At 48.8% G+C, this 15,936-nt stretch overlaps 2 protein-coding genes across 2 annotated transcripts in view; one reads left to right on the forward strand and one right to left on the reverse strand.

The window, feature by feature from the left end:
- CUNH20orf27 (chromosome unknown C20orf27 homolog) overlaps nt 1-8,569 on the forward strand; it is a 13,780-nt gene extending 5,211 nt beyond the window's left edge. The window contains exons 4-6 of the mRNA XM_015827260.1: nt 5,303-5,441; nt 6,941-7,063; nt 8,404-8,569. Coding sequence (XP_015682746.1) covers nt 5,303-5,441; nt 6,941-7,063; nt 8,404-8,504 — 363 coding nt within the window. The 3' untranslated portion in view covers nt 8,505-8,569. The remainder of the gene's footprint in view (nt 1-5,302; nt 5,442-6,940; nt 7,064-8,403) is intronic.
- Nucleotides 8,570-13,309: 4,740 nt separating this feature from the next.
- HSPA12B (heat shock protein family A (Hsp70) member 12B) overlaps nt 13,310-15,936 on the reverse strand; it is a gene marked incomplete at its 5' end in the record, with an annotated part of 19,624 nt that continues 16,997 nt past the window's right edge. Inside the window, 3 exons of the mRNA XM_015827261.1 lie at nt 13,310-13,953; nt 14,608-14,711; nt 15,554-15,812. Coding sequence (XP_015682747.1) covers nt 13,310-13,953; nt 14,608-14,711; nt 15,554-15,812 — 1,007 coding nt within the window. The remainder of the gene's footprint in view (nt 13,954-14,607; nt 14,712-15,553; nt 15,813-15,936) is intronic.

Below are 15,936 nucleotides of genomic sequence, written 5' to 3' on the forward strand. Positions count from 1 at the left end.
CTGGGAGTTGAAGTCCACGAGTCTTAAAGGGGCCAAGGTTGGACGCCCTTGTGTTAAATCATGGCTGGCTGGGGGATTCTGGGAGATGAAATCCACGAGTCTTAAAGGGGCCAAGGTTGGACGCCCTTGCATTAGACCATAATAGCTGGGGAATTCTGGGAGTTGAAGTCCACGAGTCTTAAAGGGGCCAAGGTTGGACACACTTGCGTTAGACCATAATAGCTGGGGAATTCTGGGAGTTGAAGTCCACAAGTCTTAAAGGGGCCAAGGTTGGACGTTCTTGCGTTAAATCATGGCTGGCTGGGGGATTCTGGGAGATGAAGTCCACGAGTCTTAAAGGGGCCAAGGTTGGATGCCCTTGCGTTAAATCATGGCTGGCTGGGGGATTATGGGAGTTGAAGTCCACGAGTCTTAAAGGGGCCAAGGTTGGACGCTCTTGCGTTAAATCATGGCTGGCTGGGGGATTATGGGAGTTGAAGTCCACGAGTCTTAAAGATGGGTGGACTTCAACTCCCAGAATTCCCCAGCCGGTTCTCTTCCTGTAGACCCCAAATAAGAAAGCTATCTAAGTTCTGGTGTTGTGATTTGTATACCCCTCTTATAATTGTGAAGACATCGGGCAGTTCCATTTGTATATCCCATGTAACATCTTTTCCCATGTCGTTCATCTAGGTTATCATTTTAAAATCCACTTTCTAATCCCCATCTGGGGCTAAGTTTCTTTCTCTTCCGTAACCTCTTTTCAAATCCACATTGTCTACAATAACAGCAGACAGTCTCAGAAGCAATTTCTGAGTGCGTCGTTCCCCAGTCGCCTTCGTTGCATCCAAAATTAGAGCATTTTGCTCCATTCCGTATTAATGGGGTTGAGTTCAAGTGTTCTTCTCCCTGACTTAAATTCTTTATCGTTGTTTCCGGTTCCATCAAACACCCAGCTTTCAAAGTCCCATCTTAAAAATGTTTTTTTCCCCCGAACAAAAGAATTTTCCCATGGGAAGAATTGATTTCAAAATCTTTACAACGTTGTTGGTGTGTTTTTTTTAAAAAGAATCCAGAACCACATTTTCCCACGGGACGGATTCTTGTAAATAAGTTCACAATCTTTATTTCCAAATCCATCTGGACCCCTTAGTCGGTTTTCCTAAATTTCCGACATTGTTTTTGAAGCACGCCTGCCTTTTGGTTGACAAGTAATAGTAATAGTAAAGTAAAGTTGGAAGGGACCTTGAAGGTCATCTAGTCCAACCCCCTGCTCAGGCAGGAAACCCTATACCATTTCGGACAAATGGCTGTCCAGTCTCTTCTTAAAAACTTCCAGTGTTGGAGCATTCACCGCTTCTGGAGGCAGGTTGTTCCACTGGTTCATTGTTCTCACTGTCAGGAAGTTTCTCCTTAGTTCTAGGTTGCTTCTCTCCTTGATCAGTTTCCACCCGTTGCTTCTTGTCCTGCCTTCAGGGGCTTTGGAGAATAGCTTGACTCCCTCTTCTTTGGGGCAGCCCCTGAGATATTGAAAGACTGCTATCATGTCCCCCCTCGTCCTTCTCTTCGTTAAACTAGACCTACCCAATTCCAGCAACCGTTCCTTATATGTTTTCGCCTCCAATCCCCTGATCATCTTTGTTGCTCTTCTCTGTACTCTTTCTAGAGTCTCAACATCTTTTTTACATCGTGGTGACCAAAACTGGATGCAGTATTCCAAGTGTGGCCTTACCAAGGCCTTGTAAAGTGGTATTAACACTTCACGTGATCTTGATTCTATCCCTCTGTTAATGCAGCCTAGCACTGTGTTGGCCTTTTTGGCAGGTGCCGCACACGGCTGGCTCATATTTAGGTGATTGTCCACTAGGACTCCGAGGTCCCTCTCACAGTTACTACTATTGAGCAAGGTGCCACCTATGCTGTACTTGTGCAATTGGTTTTTCTTGCCTAAATGTAGAACCTTGCAAGCCTTCGTTTCCTCCTGTCTCCAGGTCTTTGACATCCAATTTGTGCTTGAGGGAGGGAGGGAAGAGATTTGCAGAGTAAAGTTGTCGAGGTGTCTGGCTTTTTTTTTTCTTTTTTAAAATCTGTTTTTCTCTCCCGACTGAATAAATGGCTTGTTTTCTTGGCCTCCTTCCTTTCCTTTTTTTTTCTGCAAAGCAGAATCCTTGTAATTTAATGAACGCAGCCCTGCCGGAACCCATTATAGTGCCTTGTGTTGCTAGCCAGCCGTTTCTAAAATGGGCTTTTATTTCTGTGCTTGAACAATTCTTCGCCGTGTGTGGCGTGATGCTCAGCGTGGAGTCGAGGACAATATTGAAGGATTGTTGAGCCAGCCTATAATAATAGTAATAATAATAATAATAATAATAGTAATAGTAATAATAGTAAAAATAGTAAAAATAGTAATAATAGTAATAATAGTAATAATAGTAATAATAGTAATAATAGTAATAATAATAAAAGTTGGAAGGGACCGTGGAGGTCATCTAGTCCAACCCCTTACTCAGGCAGGAAACCTTATAGTATAGGTCCCTTCCAACTTTATTATTATTATTATTATTATTATTATTATTATTATTATTATTATTATTATTATTATTATTATTATGGATCATTGCACAGTCAGCCAGATGTTCAGACTGGATTTGGCATTTTGTCTACCTATCGAGTCCTTCCGAAGGACCTGGGATAGGCAGATGTGGATGTTTGATGGTATTACAGATCTCGTCGCAGGATGGAAGCCGTTCCTAGTAAGGCCGCCTTTTGCAATTGACTGATGGCGAATTTGTCAATGCCGATGATGGTGTCCAAGTGGAGCTCCAGTTGTTTTGGGATTGCACCCAAGGCACCTATTACTATTGGTACTACCTTTGCTTGCTTTTGCCACAGTCTTTCTATTTCTATTTGTAGGTCTTTGTATTTTGTTATCTTCTCCAGTCCTGCTCAGGCAGGAAACCCTATAGTATAGGTCCCTTCCAACTTTATTATTATTATTATTATTATTATTATTATTATTATTATTATTATTATTATTATTATTATTATTATTATTATTATTATTATTATTATTATTCCGTTCCTATTCCTTATTCTATTCTATTATTTCTTTATTCTATTTCATTCCTATTCTTATTTCTATTTCTATTTCTATTATCCTATCCTATTCTATTAATTGGCAGCCGTCCTTCAAAATGATTACTCTTAAAACAGGGGTGTTGGGGGAAAGTGATCTAAGTTAACCAATTTAAATTTTAATTCTTTGTCAGAGTTGATCGAGAATATCAGACAAATTGATCAGGGCTGACTTCAGATGTTGCCTGGAACTGAATTACAGCACGCTGTAACTGAATTCTCATTTTCTCTGTCTCCCTCGTGGGATTTTGAAGAAAAAAAACACCGCCGGCTCAATTTTGCCAGTATAGATTTATGACACAATAGCCCATTTAAAATTGAGTCCTTCCAGAGCCGTATTTCTCCGCGTAGACGTGGGCCCGTAATGGGATTAAACACATTACAGAGAAGCCACATCTGGGTCGATGTCCTTGAGTGATTTGAAAGTGTCTGCATTTATAATATTTGATCCGCGCTGAGGCCAAGCAGCATCAGAATGAGGGTTACAACGATGTCAGGTCCAATTTCCGTTTACAGTCGCAAACACCTTCCAGAGAAGCCGCTCAGATTATAACCAGGTTTGGTCCAGTGGCCGTGATTCAACCTTTTAAGACACCTTTGGCCTGGATGATGGAAGTCTTCTTTGGCATACAGGCAGTCCTCTACTTAATGACCAGAATTGGCTGGCTGGGGGATTCTGGGAGTTGAAGTCCACATGACTTAAAAGTGGTCCAGGTTGAGAAACGCTGCCTTACAGTAGAGGTCCCCAACCATGGCCACTTTAAGACTTGTGGACTTCAACTCCCAGAATTCCTGAGCCAGCCATGCTGAGGGGAAAGGGAGAGGTTTCCAAGCTGAGCCATGCTGGCTCAGGAATTCTGGGAGTTACAGTCCACCAGTCATAAAAGAGCCAAGGTTGCCTACCCCTGGCCTAGGGCCTAGGGCCTAGGCCCCCTCATGACTCGTGGACTTCAACTCCCAGAATTCCTGAGCCAGCATGGCTCAGCTTGGAAACCTTTCCCCTCAGCGTGGCTGGCTCAGGAATTCTGGGAGTTGAAGTCCACGAGTCATAAAAGAGCCAAGGTGGCCTACCTCTGGCCTAGGCCCCCTCATGACTCGTGGACTTCAACTCCCAGAATTCCTCAGCCAGCATAGGGAAAACTTTGGCCCCTTCATGACTCGTGGACTTCAACTCCCAGAATTCCTGAGCCAGCCTGGCTCAGCTTGGAAACTTCTCCCTTTCCCCTCAGCATGGCTGGCTCAGGAATTCTGGGAGTTGAAGTCCATGAGTCGTAAAAGAGCCGAGGTTGCCTACCCCTGGCCTAGGCCTAGGCCCCTTCGTGACTGGTGGACTTCAACTCCCAGAATTCCTGAGCCAGCATGGCTCAGCTTGGAAACCTCTCCCTTTCCCCTCAGCATGGCTGGCTCAGGAATTCTGGGAGTTGAAGTCCGCGAGTCATGAAGGGGCCATAGTTCCCCCATGCTGGCTGAGGAATTCTGGGAGTTGAAGTCCACAAGTCTTAAAGTGGCCAAGGTTGGAGACCCCTGGGCTTCTTGCAGTGGCTGTTTTCTGACATTTTCTGAAATATTTTACCTTCCGATGATTCCTGGAAATATTCTAGAGAGAGAACCTCATGTTCTCCCCGGAGGATTTTTTCCCCCCCCTCTCTGGCTTATTCTGCAGGCTGCGTGTCGCCCAGTAATCTTTTACGAGAAGCCGAGAGAGGCAGCTAGATAAAAGTGGAATAAATACAAGAAAAGACTTGTGCACGGATGCCTCTTCTCTCTGCGTGACTCAGCTCAGCTAAGAAACCACTTGTGTATATTTATCGTGGTTTTTATTATCGCCTGTTCACCGCCCTGAGTCCCGTAAGGGAGATAGGGCGGTATATAAATCCAATAAATAATAATAATAATAATAATAATAATAATAATAATAATAATAATAATAATAATAAGGGGTTGCTAAATTCAGGGGGGGGGCAGAAAACCGTGGAGCAAAAGATGGAATTGTATGCAAAAAAAGGGGCTGGGCTGAACTATTTTTTCCCCCTTTTTTTAATTGTCTGTCTGATTTATTTGCCAGGTTTTTCATCCTCCTTTGATTATTTGATCTTTTATGTTTCGCTTTAAGAATCCTCTGCCTTTTCTTGATCACTTGTCCGCCGTCAAATCCTGGCCTGGGATCTGATTTTGCTTCTCCCATCAGGTCGGCTTCCTCAAGGTCCTGCACAAATACGAAATCACGTTCGTCCTGCCTTTTGTGCAGGTCCTGGGGAAGGACATTTGCCCGGCACCCCTCTCGAACCTGCATCTCAAGGTGACCAACATCGCCCCGGTATCTGAAGGTACGTTCTCTCGGCTTTTGGAGAAGAAAGCGTTCATTCCGCTTTATAACGCCTGGGTAAGGCCAGACTTGGAATCCTGCATCCCGTTTTGGTCGCCACGATGTTAAAAAAAAAAGATGTTGAGACTCTGGAAAGAGTGCAGAGAAGAGCAACAAAGAAGATCAGGGGATTGGAGGCCAAAACATATGAAGAATGTTTGCAGGAATTGGGTAAGATTAGGCCGGTAAGTCTTGGCTCTTTTATGACTGGTGGACTTCAACTCCCAGAATTCCTGAGCCAGCATGGGAGAACTATGGCCCCCTCATGACTGGTGGACTTCAACTCCCAGAATTCCTGAGCCAGCATGGGAGAACTATGGCCCCCTCATGACTGGTGGACTTCAACTCCCAGAATTCCTGAGCCAGCATAGCTCAGCTTGGAAACCTCTCTTTCCCCTCAGCATGGCTAGCTCAGGAATTCTGGGAGTTGAAGTCCACCAGTCATAAAAGAGCCAAGGTTGCCTATCTCTGGCCTAGGCCTAGGCCCCCTCATGACTCGTGGACTTCAACTTCCAGAATTCCTGAGCCAGCATGGCTCAGCTTGGAAACCTCTCCCTTTCCCCTCAGCATGGCTGGCTCAGGAATTCTGGGAGTTGAAGTCCACCAGTCATAAAAGAGCCAAGGTTGCCTACCCCTGGCCTAGTCTAATGAAAAAAGGACCAGGGGAGACATAATAGCAGCCTTCCAGTATCTCAGGGGCTGCCCCAAAGAAGAGGGAGTCAAGCTCTTCTCCAAGGCGCCTGAAGGCAGGACAAGAAGCAACGGATGGAAACCAATCAAGGAGAGAAGCAACCTGGAACTAAGGAGAAACTTCCTAAGAGTGAGGACAAGTAACCAGTGGAATGACTTGCCTCTGGAATCCCTACATAGCCACAAGTGAATTAAGTCCCCCCTCCCCAATTCTGTTGGCCCTTATCTTACTCTTAACCTGTGTTAACATGAGTTGAGAGGTTTCCTGGGCAGAGGCTTTAAACAATAAATCAGTTTAATTGGTCCTTCACGCTTGACAAGATGGGAATGAGAGGAACAAGGGAAGGAGGGAGGGGAAGGAAGGAAGGAAGGAAGATAAGGGATCAGAATCCAGGGGGGTGGAGTCAAAAGTGGAGTCAGCCTAGAATCCCTACGTAGCCACAAGCGAATTAAGTTCAATACACACACACCCCAGAATTCTGTGGACCCTTATCTTTCTCTTAGCACATGTTAACATGAGTTGGGAAGATTCCTGCACAGAGGCTTTAAGCAACAAAAAACCCTTCCATTGAACCTTCACAGCTGGACGTGGCCTTTCCCTCCTGACAGTCGTCTCGTAACATTTTTCCCTCTTCTGCGCTTCTCTTTCTCCTTTTAAAGACTTTTTTGGGGGGGAGGGGGCATTTTGCAACTCCTGCCTCTCCGAGTTCCCCCAGTTGCTCTTTGGAGGGTCCTTTGATGGGAGGGGGTCGCCCTCTCTTTGTCTCCCAGGCTACAGGGTCAGTTGCGAGTACGTGGCCCACAAGGAAGGCGTCCTGCACGAAGAGATGGTCCTTTGCAGCGAGACTAACCAGAGTGCCAGCATCAAAGTCGTCGTGCAAGCCCGGGTGATGGGTAAGGGTCTGCCTGTTCTTGCACCCAGGTTGGGCATCCCCTCCCCTCCCTCCCTCCCTCCCTTCACTTTCCTGCCTCTCTGCGCCTCCGAAGGGCCTGGTTTAATATCCTGTTGTCGCCAAGAGGCGACAATGCCCAGGAAATTAAACTCGGCCTGCGGGTGTCTTTGAACACATCTCTGGGGTTGAATTAATCTGCCAAGCTGAAGGTGATGCGATCTGAAGCCCTCAATGTCAAGCTTAAAAGGAGATGTTGAGACTCTGCAAAGAGTGCAGAGAAGAGCAACTAGGACGATCAAAGGCCTGGAGAGTAAAACATACGAAGAACGTCTGCAGGACTTGGGTATGGCCAGTCTAGAGAAAAGAAAGGACCGGGGGGGGGGGACATGATAGGAGTAGTCCAGTATTTGAGGGGCTGCCACAAAGAAGAGGAGGGGGTCCACTTATTGTCCAAAGCCCCTGAAGGCAGGACAAGAAGCAACGGATAGAAACCCATCAAGGAGAGAAGCAATCTAGAACTTTCCTGACGGGACAAATAATCAGCAGAACGGTTTCCTCCAGAAGTTGTGGGTGCTCCATCACTGGGGGCTTTTAAGAAGAGACTGGACAGCCACTTGTCTCAAATGGGATATAGCAGGGGTAGGCAACCTTGGCTCTTTTATGACTCGTGGACTTCAACTCCTAGAATTCCTGAGCCGGCATGGGGAAACTATGGCTCCCTTCATGACTCGTGGACTTCAACTCCCAGAATTCCTGAGCCAGCATGGCTGAGCTTGGAAACCTCTCCCTTTCCCCTCAGCATGGCTGGCTCAGGAATTTTGGGAGTTGACGTCCACGAGTCACAAAAGAGCCAAGGTTGCCTACCTCTGGTATAGGGTCTCCTGCTTGAGCAGGGGGCTGGACTAGAAGACCTCCAAGGTCCCTTCCAGCTCTATCCTGATATGGATACAGACAGGAGACAAGGCACTGGGGCGTGGTTAAGCTTTAAGGCACACCATAAAACAGCCACCCCCAATCTTTTGGGCACCAGGGACCGGTTCCGTGGAAAGAGGTTTTCCCATGGACCGAAGGGGGGCGTGGTTTCGTGTGCTGCCTGCATCCCGTGGATGGGGCTTTCCTTGTTTGTGCATTCCGGTTGCTGGCATGCCGCGGCCTGGTTCCGGTCCACAACCCGGGGGCTGTCCACCTGGGGATGCTTGCAGAGAAGAGATCTCGTTGAGCAGAAGTAGGTCTCTGCCCCGGCTTGCCAGCTGCACTGGCCTCACACACACACACACACACACACGGTTCTCTGCCCGTTTCCCCTCCACTTCACACATGCGCTGTTCCCTTGTCTTGCAGACCGACACCATGGCACACCGATGCTCCTGGAAGGCGTGAAGTGCATCGGAGCCGAAGTGGAATACGACTCGGAGCAAAGCGAGTGGCAGGGCTTTGACTAACCAGGATGCGCCCTCTTCCTACTGCAGACTCCAGCACCTTCCCGGGGTTCTCTACCTATATAGATATATATATAAATATATATATACACACACATATATATATATATTTTCCGGTTAAGCTTGAAATAAAAAAATAACGCCATCTTCGCTGCCCGCTGGCTGCCAGGTTCAAGTGCTCTTGTGATGTGCCGGTCCGATGGCGCTCGTCTTGTGGGGCTGAGCTTTTCTCCTGTCTACCACCCCCCCACCGTTACATCTACAATTAAACCTCTTGTAGGTCATGCTTTGGACGCTCAGGAGCGCGGATCCAGTTCTGCAACCTCCGTTCCGTGGGTGGTGCGGCTCAGAGCGAGCCCCGTCCGACGGCCGTAACGCTCCTTGAATTCAGCCGTGCTGTTTTTTGTTTCGAATTTTAGGGTTTTCTGCAACTGTGTGGTTTGCAAAACGGAGGGAAAAGCCAGCTGACCGGATGTTTTACCGTTTAGAGCAGGGGTCCGCAACCCCCGGACTGCGGCCTGTTCGGAACCGAGCCATGCAAGCAGCGGGCGAGCGCGTGCTCATACGCAGCTCCATTTGCGTGAGCGGCAGCTGCACGCACCCGCTGCTTGCAGAAACACCCGTGTTCATGCGTGCACCTGCCGCTCGCACGGAACCATCTCCCCCTCCTGCCGTTCCGGGAAAGGTTGGGGACCGCTGGTTTAGAGGCGGGATTGGGCAACTCGTCGAAGCCAACTCGCCACGGAACAATTCCAGAATTCACTTTATTTTTTAAAAAATAGTTTTAGAGATGATTTTAATTTTTCTCATTCACCTTTTACGTTGTCCCTCCTCCGGCCATCCTTTCTTGAACGATTCTGTTTATTTCTTTAATAACAGCGCATAAGTCTGCTGGCCGTGCCGAGCTGGCCGTGCCGAAATGGCTCCCTGGTCAGTTGCGTGTCGCAAGTTGGCTGCAGTGAGTGGGCCAGGGCGAGTTGCGATAGATCCTTTAGAGCAGCGTTTCCCAACCTTTCCGGAAGGGAAATGTGTACACACGCGACTCCATGCACGCATGCACAAATGGGCGCACGCACAACAGCAGTGCTGGTGTGCGCATGCACACGCAAACGGGCCGCCGGTGCCCGCAAATGGGGTCGCTGGTGCCCATGCAGCAGTGCCACCGCGAATGGGGCGGGGTCCGGTGGCGAACAGGCCGCGGCCCGGTACTGGGCTGTGGACCATAGGTTGGGGACTCCTGTTTTAGAGGATGCTGCTGTTTAAAAAAAAACCAAAGCTTCTTTTAGCTTGTTGGAAGGTGCCCTGAAAAGCTGTTTTGGACGGTGGGGTAAGAAATTATGGGTTGTTTTTGCTGAAGTTGGGTTAGCTACTCCTGGCTGCTGCCCCAAAACAGCTGTTTAGTGCTAAAAGGCTGCAAAGGTTTTATCATTGTTGCAAACTCTGTGTTTTAAGAGGCTTTTAGGTTAAGTGTGAGACTGACAATTCCTGGGGACCCCTGCAGACAATCTGGTTTTCTGGGGTTGGGGGTCCCCCTCTTTCCCCCCCCCCCCGTCCTCCCTCTTCTGAAACCCCACTCAGGAAGAAACACCCCCCCCCAAGCCTTCTCAGCTTTTTGCAAAGATTCCCCCATTTCATTTGAACCAGACTCCCTCAGTTTCCCCCTTGGCTACAAGGATCGGTGTCGCCGTGGCCCCGTTGCGATGCAACCCCTTCCCCTCCCACCACGCCCCTCCTTCCGAGTTCGGTTGGCCTAGGAAGGTGGTTTTTTTTTCCCCTTCAAAAGGCAAACTGTTGTGTTGCTGTTTTACAGTGTTTCTCAACCTTGACAATTTTAAGGCATGTGGACTTCAACTCCCAGAATTCCACAGCCAGCAATGCTGGCTGTGGAATTCTGGGAGTTGAAGTCCACATGCCTTAAAATTGTCAAGGTTTGAGAAACACTGGTTTAGGAGATAATGCAAGGGAAGATTTTTTTTTGCAGTTAGGTGGTTTTTGGTTTCTCCGTGGAAATGTCACCCCTGGAGCGCAAAGTCCCATTCCTTGAGTTATCTAGGGCAGCGTTTCTCGAGCGTGGGGACTTTAAGAGGGCTGGACTTCAACTCCCAGAATTCCCCAGCCAGCCCCCTTGCCCGCCCCTTGCACCCCCTCCCCAGTATAAGCTCCCTCTTTGTGAAAAAGCTCGTGGGGTACACAGCAGGGATGTGGTGGGCTTCGTGGAAGAAACCAATGGGTTTTATGTGCCTATGTATAAAACACCCACATGCACACACACACACCCCTATAAGAAAACCTGTGTTTGGGGTGTCTTTGTTGTTGTCGTTTTTTTAAGCAAACATTCTCTGAAAAAAAGATAATAAATTTCAGTTGAAAAAATAAGCTACCTCTGTTCTTCTGATCTCTGGTGAGGAGGGGAGAAAGGAAAGAAAAAGGAAGGAAGGAAGAGAAAGAAAGAAAGAAAGAAAAAAAGAAAAGTAGTTTTGACTTCTGATGTGAAGACTCATCCTTGTTCTTTTCTTCCTTCATAAGGAATTTTTCTCCATTCTGTTTGCTTCCCTGGTTCAATCTGAAGACTTAAGTTTCTGGTTGCATTAAACACACACACACACACACACGTTTCTTGCCGCTTTTTTTCTGAGGACCACCGAGCTTATGTGTTTGTAGTTGGGAGGCAAACCTAAAGCCCTTGGGCCAGCTTCCCCTTTGGGTGGAGGGGTCCTCTGGGGTCCCTGGTGCTCTCTGAGCTGGGGGGTTTTCTTGCAGACATTTCATCACCCAGCTGGGTAACATCATCAGTGCTAGAAGGGAGGGCGGTTTGCGAGCAGGAGCAGGAGGAAGAGGAGGACTGTGGGGTCCTTGGTGCCCTGAGTTTGGTGGTTTCCTTGCAGACATTTCATTACCAAACTAGGTAACATCATCGGTGCTAGAATGGAGGAGGAGGAAGGGAAGGATGAGAAGGAAGAAGAAAAGGGAGGAAGAGGAGGACTGTGCGGTCCTTGATGGTCTCTGAGTTGGGTGGTTTTCTTGCAGACGTTTTGTGGCCCAACTAGGTGACATCATCAGTGTTAGAAGGGAGGAGGGGTTGCGGAGTGGAAGGAGAGGAGGAGGAGGAGGAAAAGAACTATGGGGTCCTTGGTGCTTTCTGAGTTGGGTGATCTTTTTGCAGACATTTCATTACCCAACTAGGTAACATCAGTGCTAGAAGGGAGTGGGGAGAGGAGGAGGACGAAGAAGATGACAACAACAACTGTGGGGTCCTTAGTGCTCTCTGAGCTGGGTGGTTTCCTTGCAGACGTTTCATGACCCAACTAGGTAACTTCATCAGTGCTAGAAGGGAGTTTGCAGAGAGGAGGAGGGGGAGGAGGAAGAGGACTGTGGGGTCCTTGGTACTCTACGCTTGGTGATTTTCTTGCAAGCATTTCATGACCCAACTAGGTAAGATTATCAGTGCTAGAAGGGAGGGCATTGGAGGAGGAGAAAGAAGAAGAAGAAGAAGAAGAAGAAGAAGAAGAAGAAGAAGAAGAAGAAGAAGAAGAAGAAGAAGAAGAAGAAGAAGAAGAAGAAGAAGAAGAAGAAGAAGAAGAAGAAGAAGAAGAAGAAGAAGAAGAAGAGGAGGAGGAGGAGGAGGAGGAGGAGGAAGAGGAAGAGGAAGAAGGAGAAGAGAAGGAAGAAGAAGGAGAAAAAAGGAGAAGAGAAAAAAAGGAAGAAGGAAGAAGAGGAGAAAAGAAGAAGGAAGAAAAGAAGAGGAGGAAGAAGAACAACAGTGGGGCCCTTAGTGCTCTCTGAGCTGGCTGGTTTCCTTGCAGATGTTTCATGGCCCAACTGGGTAACATCATCAGTGCTAGAAGGGAGGGGGGTTTGTGGAGAGGAAGAGGAGAGGAATAAGAATTGGCTTCCCCCCTTGACTTTGCTTGTCGGAAAGTCTCAAGAAGGGATCACCTGACCCCGGGACGCTGCGACCGTCATAAATATGAACCAGTTGCCAAGCGTCCCGAGTTTTGATCACGGGATGCTGCACTGGTTGTTAAGGGTGAAAACCGATCCTAAGTCACTTTTTTCAGTGCCCTCGTCACTTGGGACGGTCGCTAAATGAATAGTTGCAAATCAAGGAGTAACTGTCGTTAAGTTGTGGAACTGGGTTTTCCCTATGAAACTTTGCCTCGTTCATTATGGGTATATATATTTTTTGACGCCCGTCTGGCTAAGAGGTCTCCTCAAGTAGTAGAAGGCAGAATGCGTCATTACATCGGAACGTCCATTTTTATAGACATACTTAGTGCTCCAAAACCCATAATTGGTCTCCCGAGGATGCCCAAGACCGCTGGTTCCAGATGACAGCTTGGAGAACCCCTTGGGAGATGTTCTCAGATGTTCTCCAGAGCTTCAAAGCAGGGGTCTTCAAACTTGGCCCTTTGATGACTTGTGGACTTCAACTCCCAGAATTCCTCAGCCAGGCACGCGTGCCTGGCTGAGGAATTCTGGGAGTTGAAGTCCACAAGTCATCAAAGGGCCAAGTTTGAAGACCCCTGCTTTAGAGATTAGCTAGGTTCCAAGGCAACGATCAGCTGTTATTCCCCACTTTGAACCCCATTCATCCCAACATTTGTCCGTTGGCTGTCATAAGTTCCAGCTTGCTATTTTTGGACAGGTTCAGGACCCCCCACTCCCCCCCCCAAAAAAACCTGGCCAATGGTTGGACTGAATCCATAAAAGTTGAGTCCACCACTCCACCAAGTGGCTCACTTCACCCAGAAGAACGGGTGCCTCACCTCGGCTCTTCTGCCAGTCCAGAGTCCTCCTCCTTCTGGACCTCAGTTGGAGAGGAAGTCGATGGACGCCCGCACGGTCTTGGAGGTCCACACGTCCATGGCTGCCACCTTGATCTCCGTATCGCCAAACTGCATGCTGGCCCGTATCTCCCGCCGGTTTTTCTTGGGCGAGTTGGACTCGTCCAGTTCCTCCAATTCTAGACTGATGGTTCCACACTTCCTCACCCCCGGATCGGTGATGTAGACGGCCTCGTCGGTGGCGCAGCAGTAGATGTTGATGATGATCTTGCGTTGACCTACCCGGGCTGGGCAGTAGCTCCTCTGCACCACTTCGCCCAAGGCCACCGACTGGTCCACCGAGACGAACTTCTCAAAGACGTCGGTGCACCAGTTCTTCCCGTCCTTGACCATCAGCTTCTCCTTGGGGTGTTTCCCCTCCACAAACTTGTTCAGGACCCCCACGCCATAGGTCAAGGGCGAGCGCCTCACCCGGACGATGGTGGGGTCGAGGCCGAAGAGCACCGCCCCTTTCAGGATGGTCAGGCCCACGTCCTGAGGGATGATGACCCGGCAGGAGCTGCTGAAGGAGGACTGGACGGCGTGCTGCAAAATGGCTGACTCGGCGAATCCGCCCACCAGGAAGAGGAACTTGATGCCTTTCACTTCGGGCTTCTTCATGAGGTCGTCTGAAGGAAGGAAGGAAGGAAGGAAGGAAGGAAGGAAGGAGAAGTCGGGATGGGGAGGAGAAGAAAGGAAGGGAGAAGATCGCCTGGGTCCAACTGAGGGGCAAAGCTGGACATTTGCCCAGGATGGGACGTGAGGAGAGAGATACAAAGAGTCTGTTTCTTTGTAATTTAGCTTAGGGTACTCCAACCTCTGGGCCGCGGTCCACTACTGGGCTGTGGCCTCTTGGCCACCGGGCCACGGAACAGGCTGGCCAGTGTGCGCACGTGTGTGGCAGCACTCCCACTCGCGCTAGCGCTGCTGTCGTAGCAAAAATGGCACCGGCCGTCAAAAGCGGGGCTCTGCCATGTGGCAAAAACGGGCAGTGCTAGCGAGTGTTGCGTGTGCTCGTGGCCCTGTTCATGTGTGCGCGCATGCATGTAAAATGCTTCCCCCTCCCTTTCCGTCCGGTCTGCCAACAGAGAAAGGTTGGAGACCTCTGATTTAGCTCATGGGATGACTTCTGCCCTTGAGTATGAAGAACGGTTGCAGGAATTGGGTAGGTCTACTCTAGGATCAAGGGAGACATGGTAGCCATCTTCCAGGATTCGAGGGGCTGCAACAGAGAAGTGGGAGTCAACCTCCCAGGCCCAGCAGGGGAGGCCCGGAGGACTCACCAATGTGCCGGATGATCTGGCTGACGGTGGGCTGGAAGAGATCGTTCATGGCCTCGGGAGACATGCGCAGCATCCCTTGAGAGGACCACTTCACCAAGTGCATGCTGGGAAGGCAAGGGGGGAGACAGAAGGCTGAGAAGGGGAGGGTCTCTCGTTTTATTTCATGTTAGCATGTAACATCCTGGACTGAGGGGAACTGCAGAGGGGAAGATGGTGGTGATGGTCTTGAACCCGTCAGTGGCCTAGCAGTCCGAGGGTCCAAAGTTAGCTCCCCACACTCACTCAGTCATATATATACACACACACACACACAAACACAAACATGCAAACTAGTGAGCTCTGCTGTTTCTTCACGGCTCCGATTCCGTAGGTCGGTCTCTCTGTCTCTGTCTCTGTCTCTGTCTCTGTCTCTGTCTCTGTCTATCTATCTATCTATCTATCTATCTATCTATCTATCTATCTATCTATCTATCTATCTATCTATCTATCTATCTATCTATCTCTATTTTCTATCTGTCTATCATATCTATCTTCTATCTACACTGTATCTATCTTCTATCTGTCTGTCTGTTTATCTATTTATCTACCATCATCTCTCTCTGTCTCTGTCTGTCTATCTTCTATCTATCTATCTATCTATCTATCTATCTATCTATCTATCTATCTATCTATCTATCTATCTATCTTTCTATCTATCTATCTATCTATCTATCTATCTATCTATCTATCTATCTATCTATCTATCTATCTATCTATCATCTCCCCCCTCTCTCTATCCTTCCATATCTATCTATCTATCTATCTATCTATCTATCTATCTATCTATCTATCTATCTATCTATCTATCTATCTATCTATCTATCTATCATCTCCCCTGCCCCTCCCTCTCTCTGTCTGTGTCTGTCTCTCCCTCCCAGCCCCCATGCCCCCCCTGGTTCTCCCCCACCTGCTGCGTTTCAGGGCGGTCTCCACGTTCTGCCCTCGGTGCTTGCGGTAGAAGTCGATGAAGGAGAAGGGGAGGGAGATGTTGAGCGGGTTGGCCCGGTGGGGGGCGGCCGTCCGCTTCCGGGCCTCGAAAGCGATGGTCAGGTCAACCCAGGCCGCCGGGCGCTTGGCCTTGAAGGTGGCGATGAAGTCTTCCCCAAATATCTGGCAGAGCAGCTTCTCGAAGGCCAGGTCCACCCCGACAGCCCCGTAGGGACCTCCTGGCCGGAGAGGGGAGAGCAAAGAGACGGACGCTCAGGTCAAGAGCAAGGAGAGATCCGGGCGCTTTCTGCGCCCCAAACTAGGAGCCTGGAAGGTTCTCCTCTGGCAAATGAAAGGGGCTCT

This window comes from Protobothrops mucrosquamatus, unplaced genomic scaffold (assembly GCF_001527695.2).
Source record: "Protobothrops mucrosquamatus isolate PMUCROS unplaced genomic scaffold, P.Mucros_1.0 scaffold3583, whole genome shotgun sequence".
NCBI lineage: Eukaryota > Metazoa > Chordata > Lepidosauria > Squamata > Viperidae > Protobothrops > Protobothrops mucrosquamatus.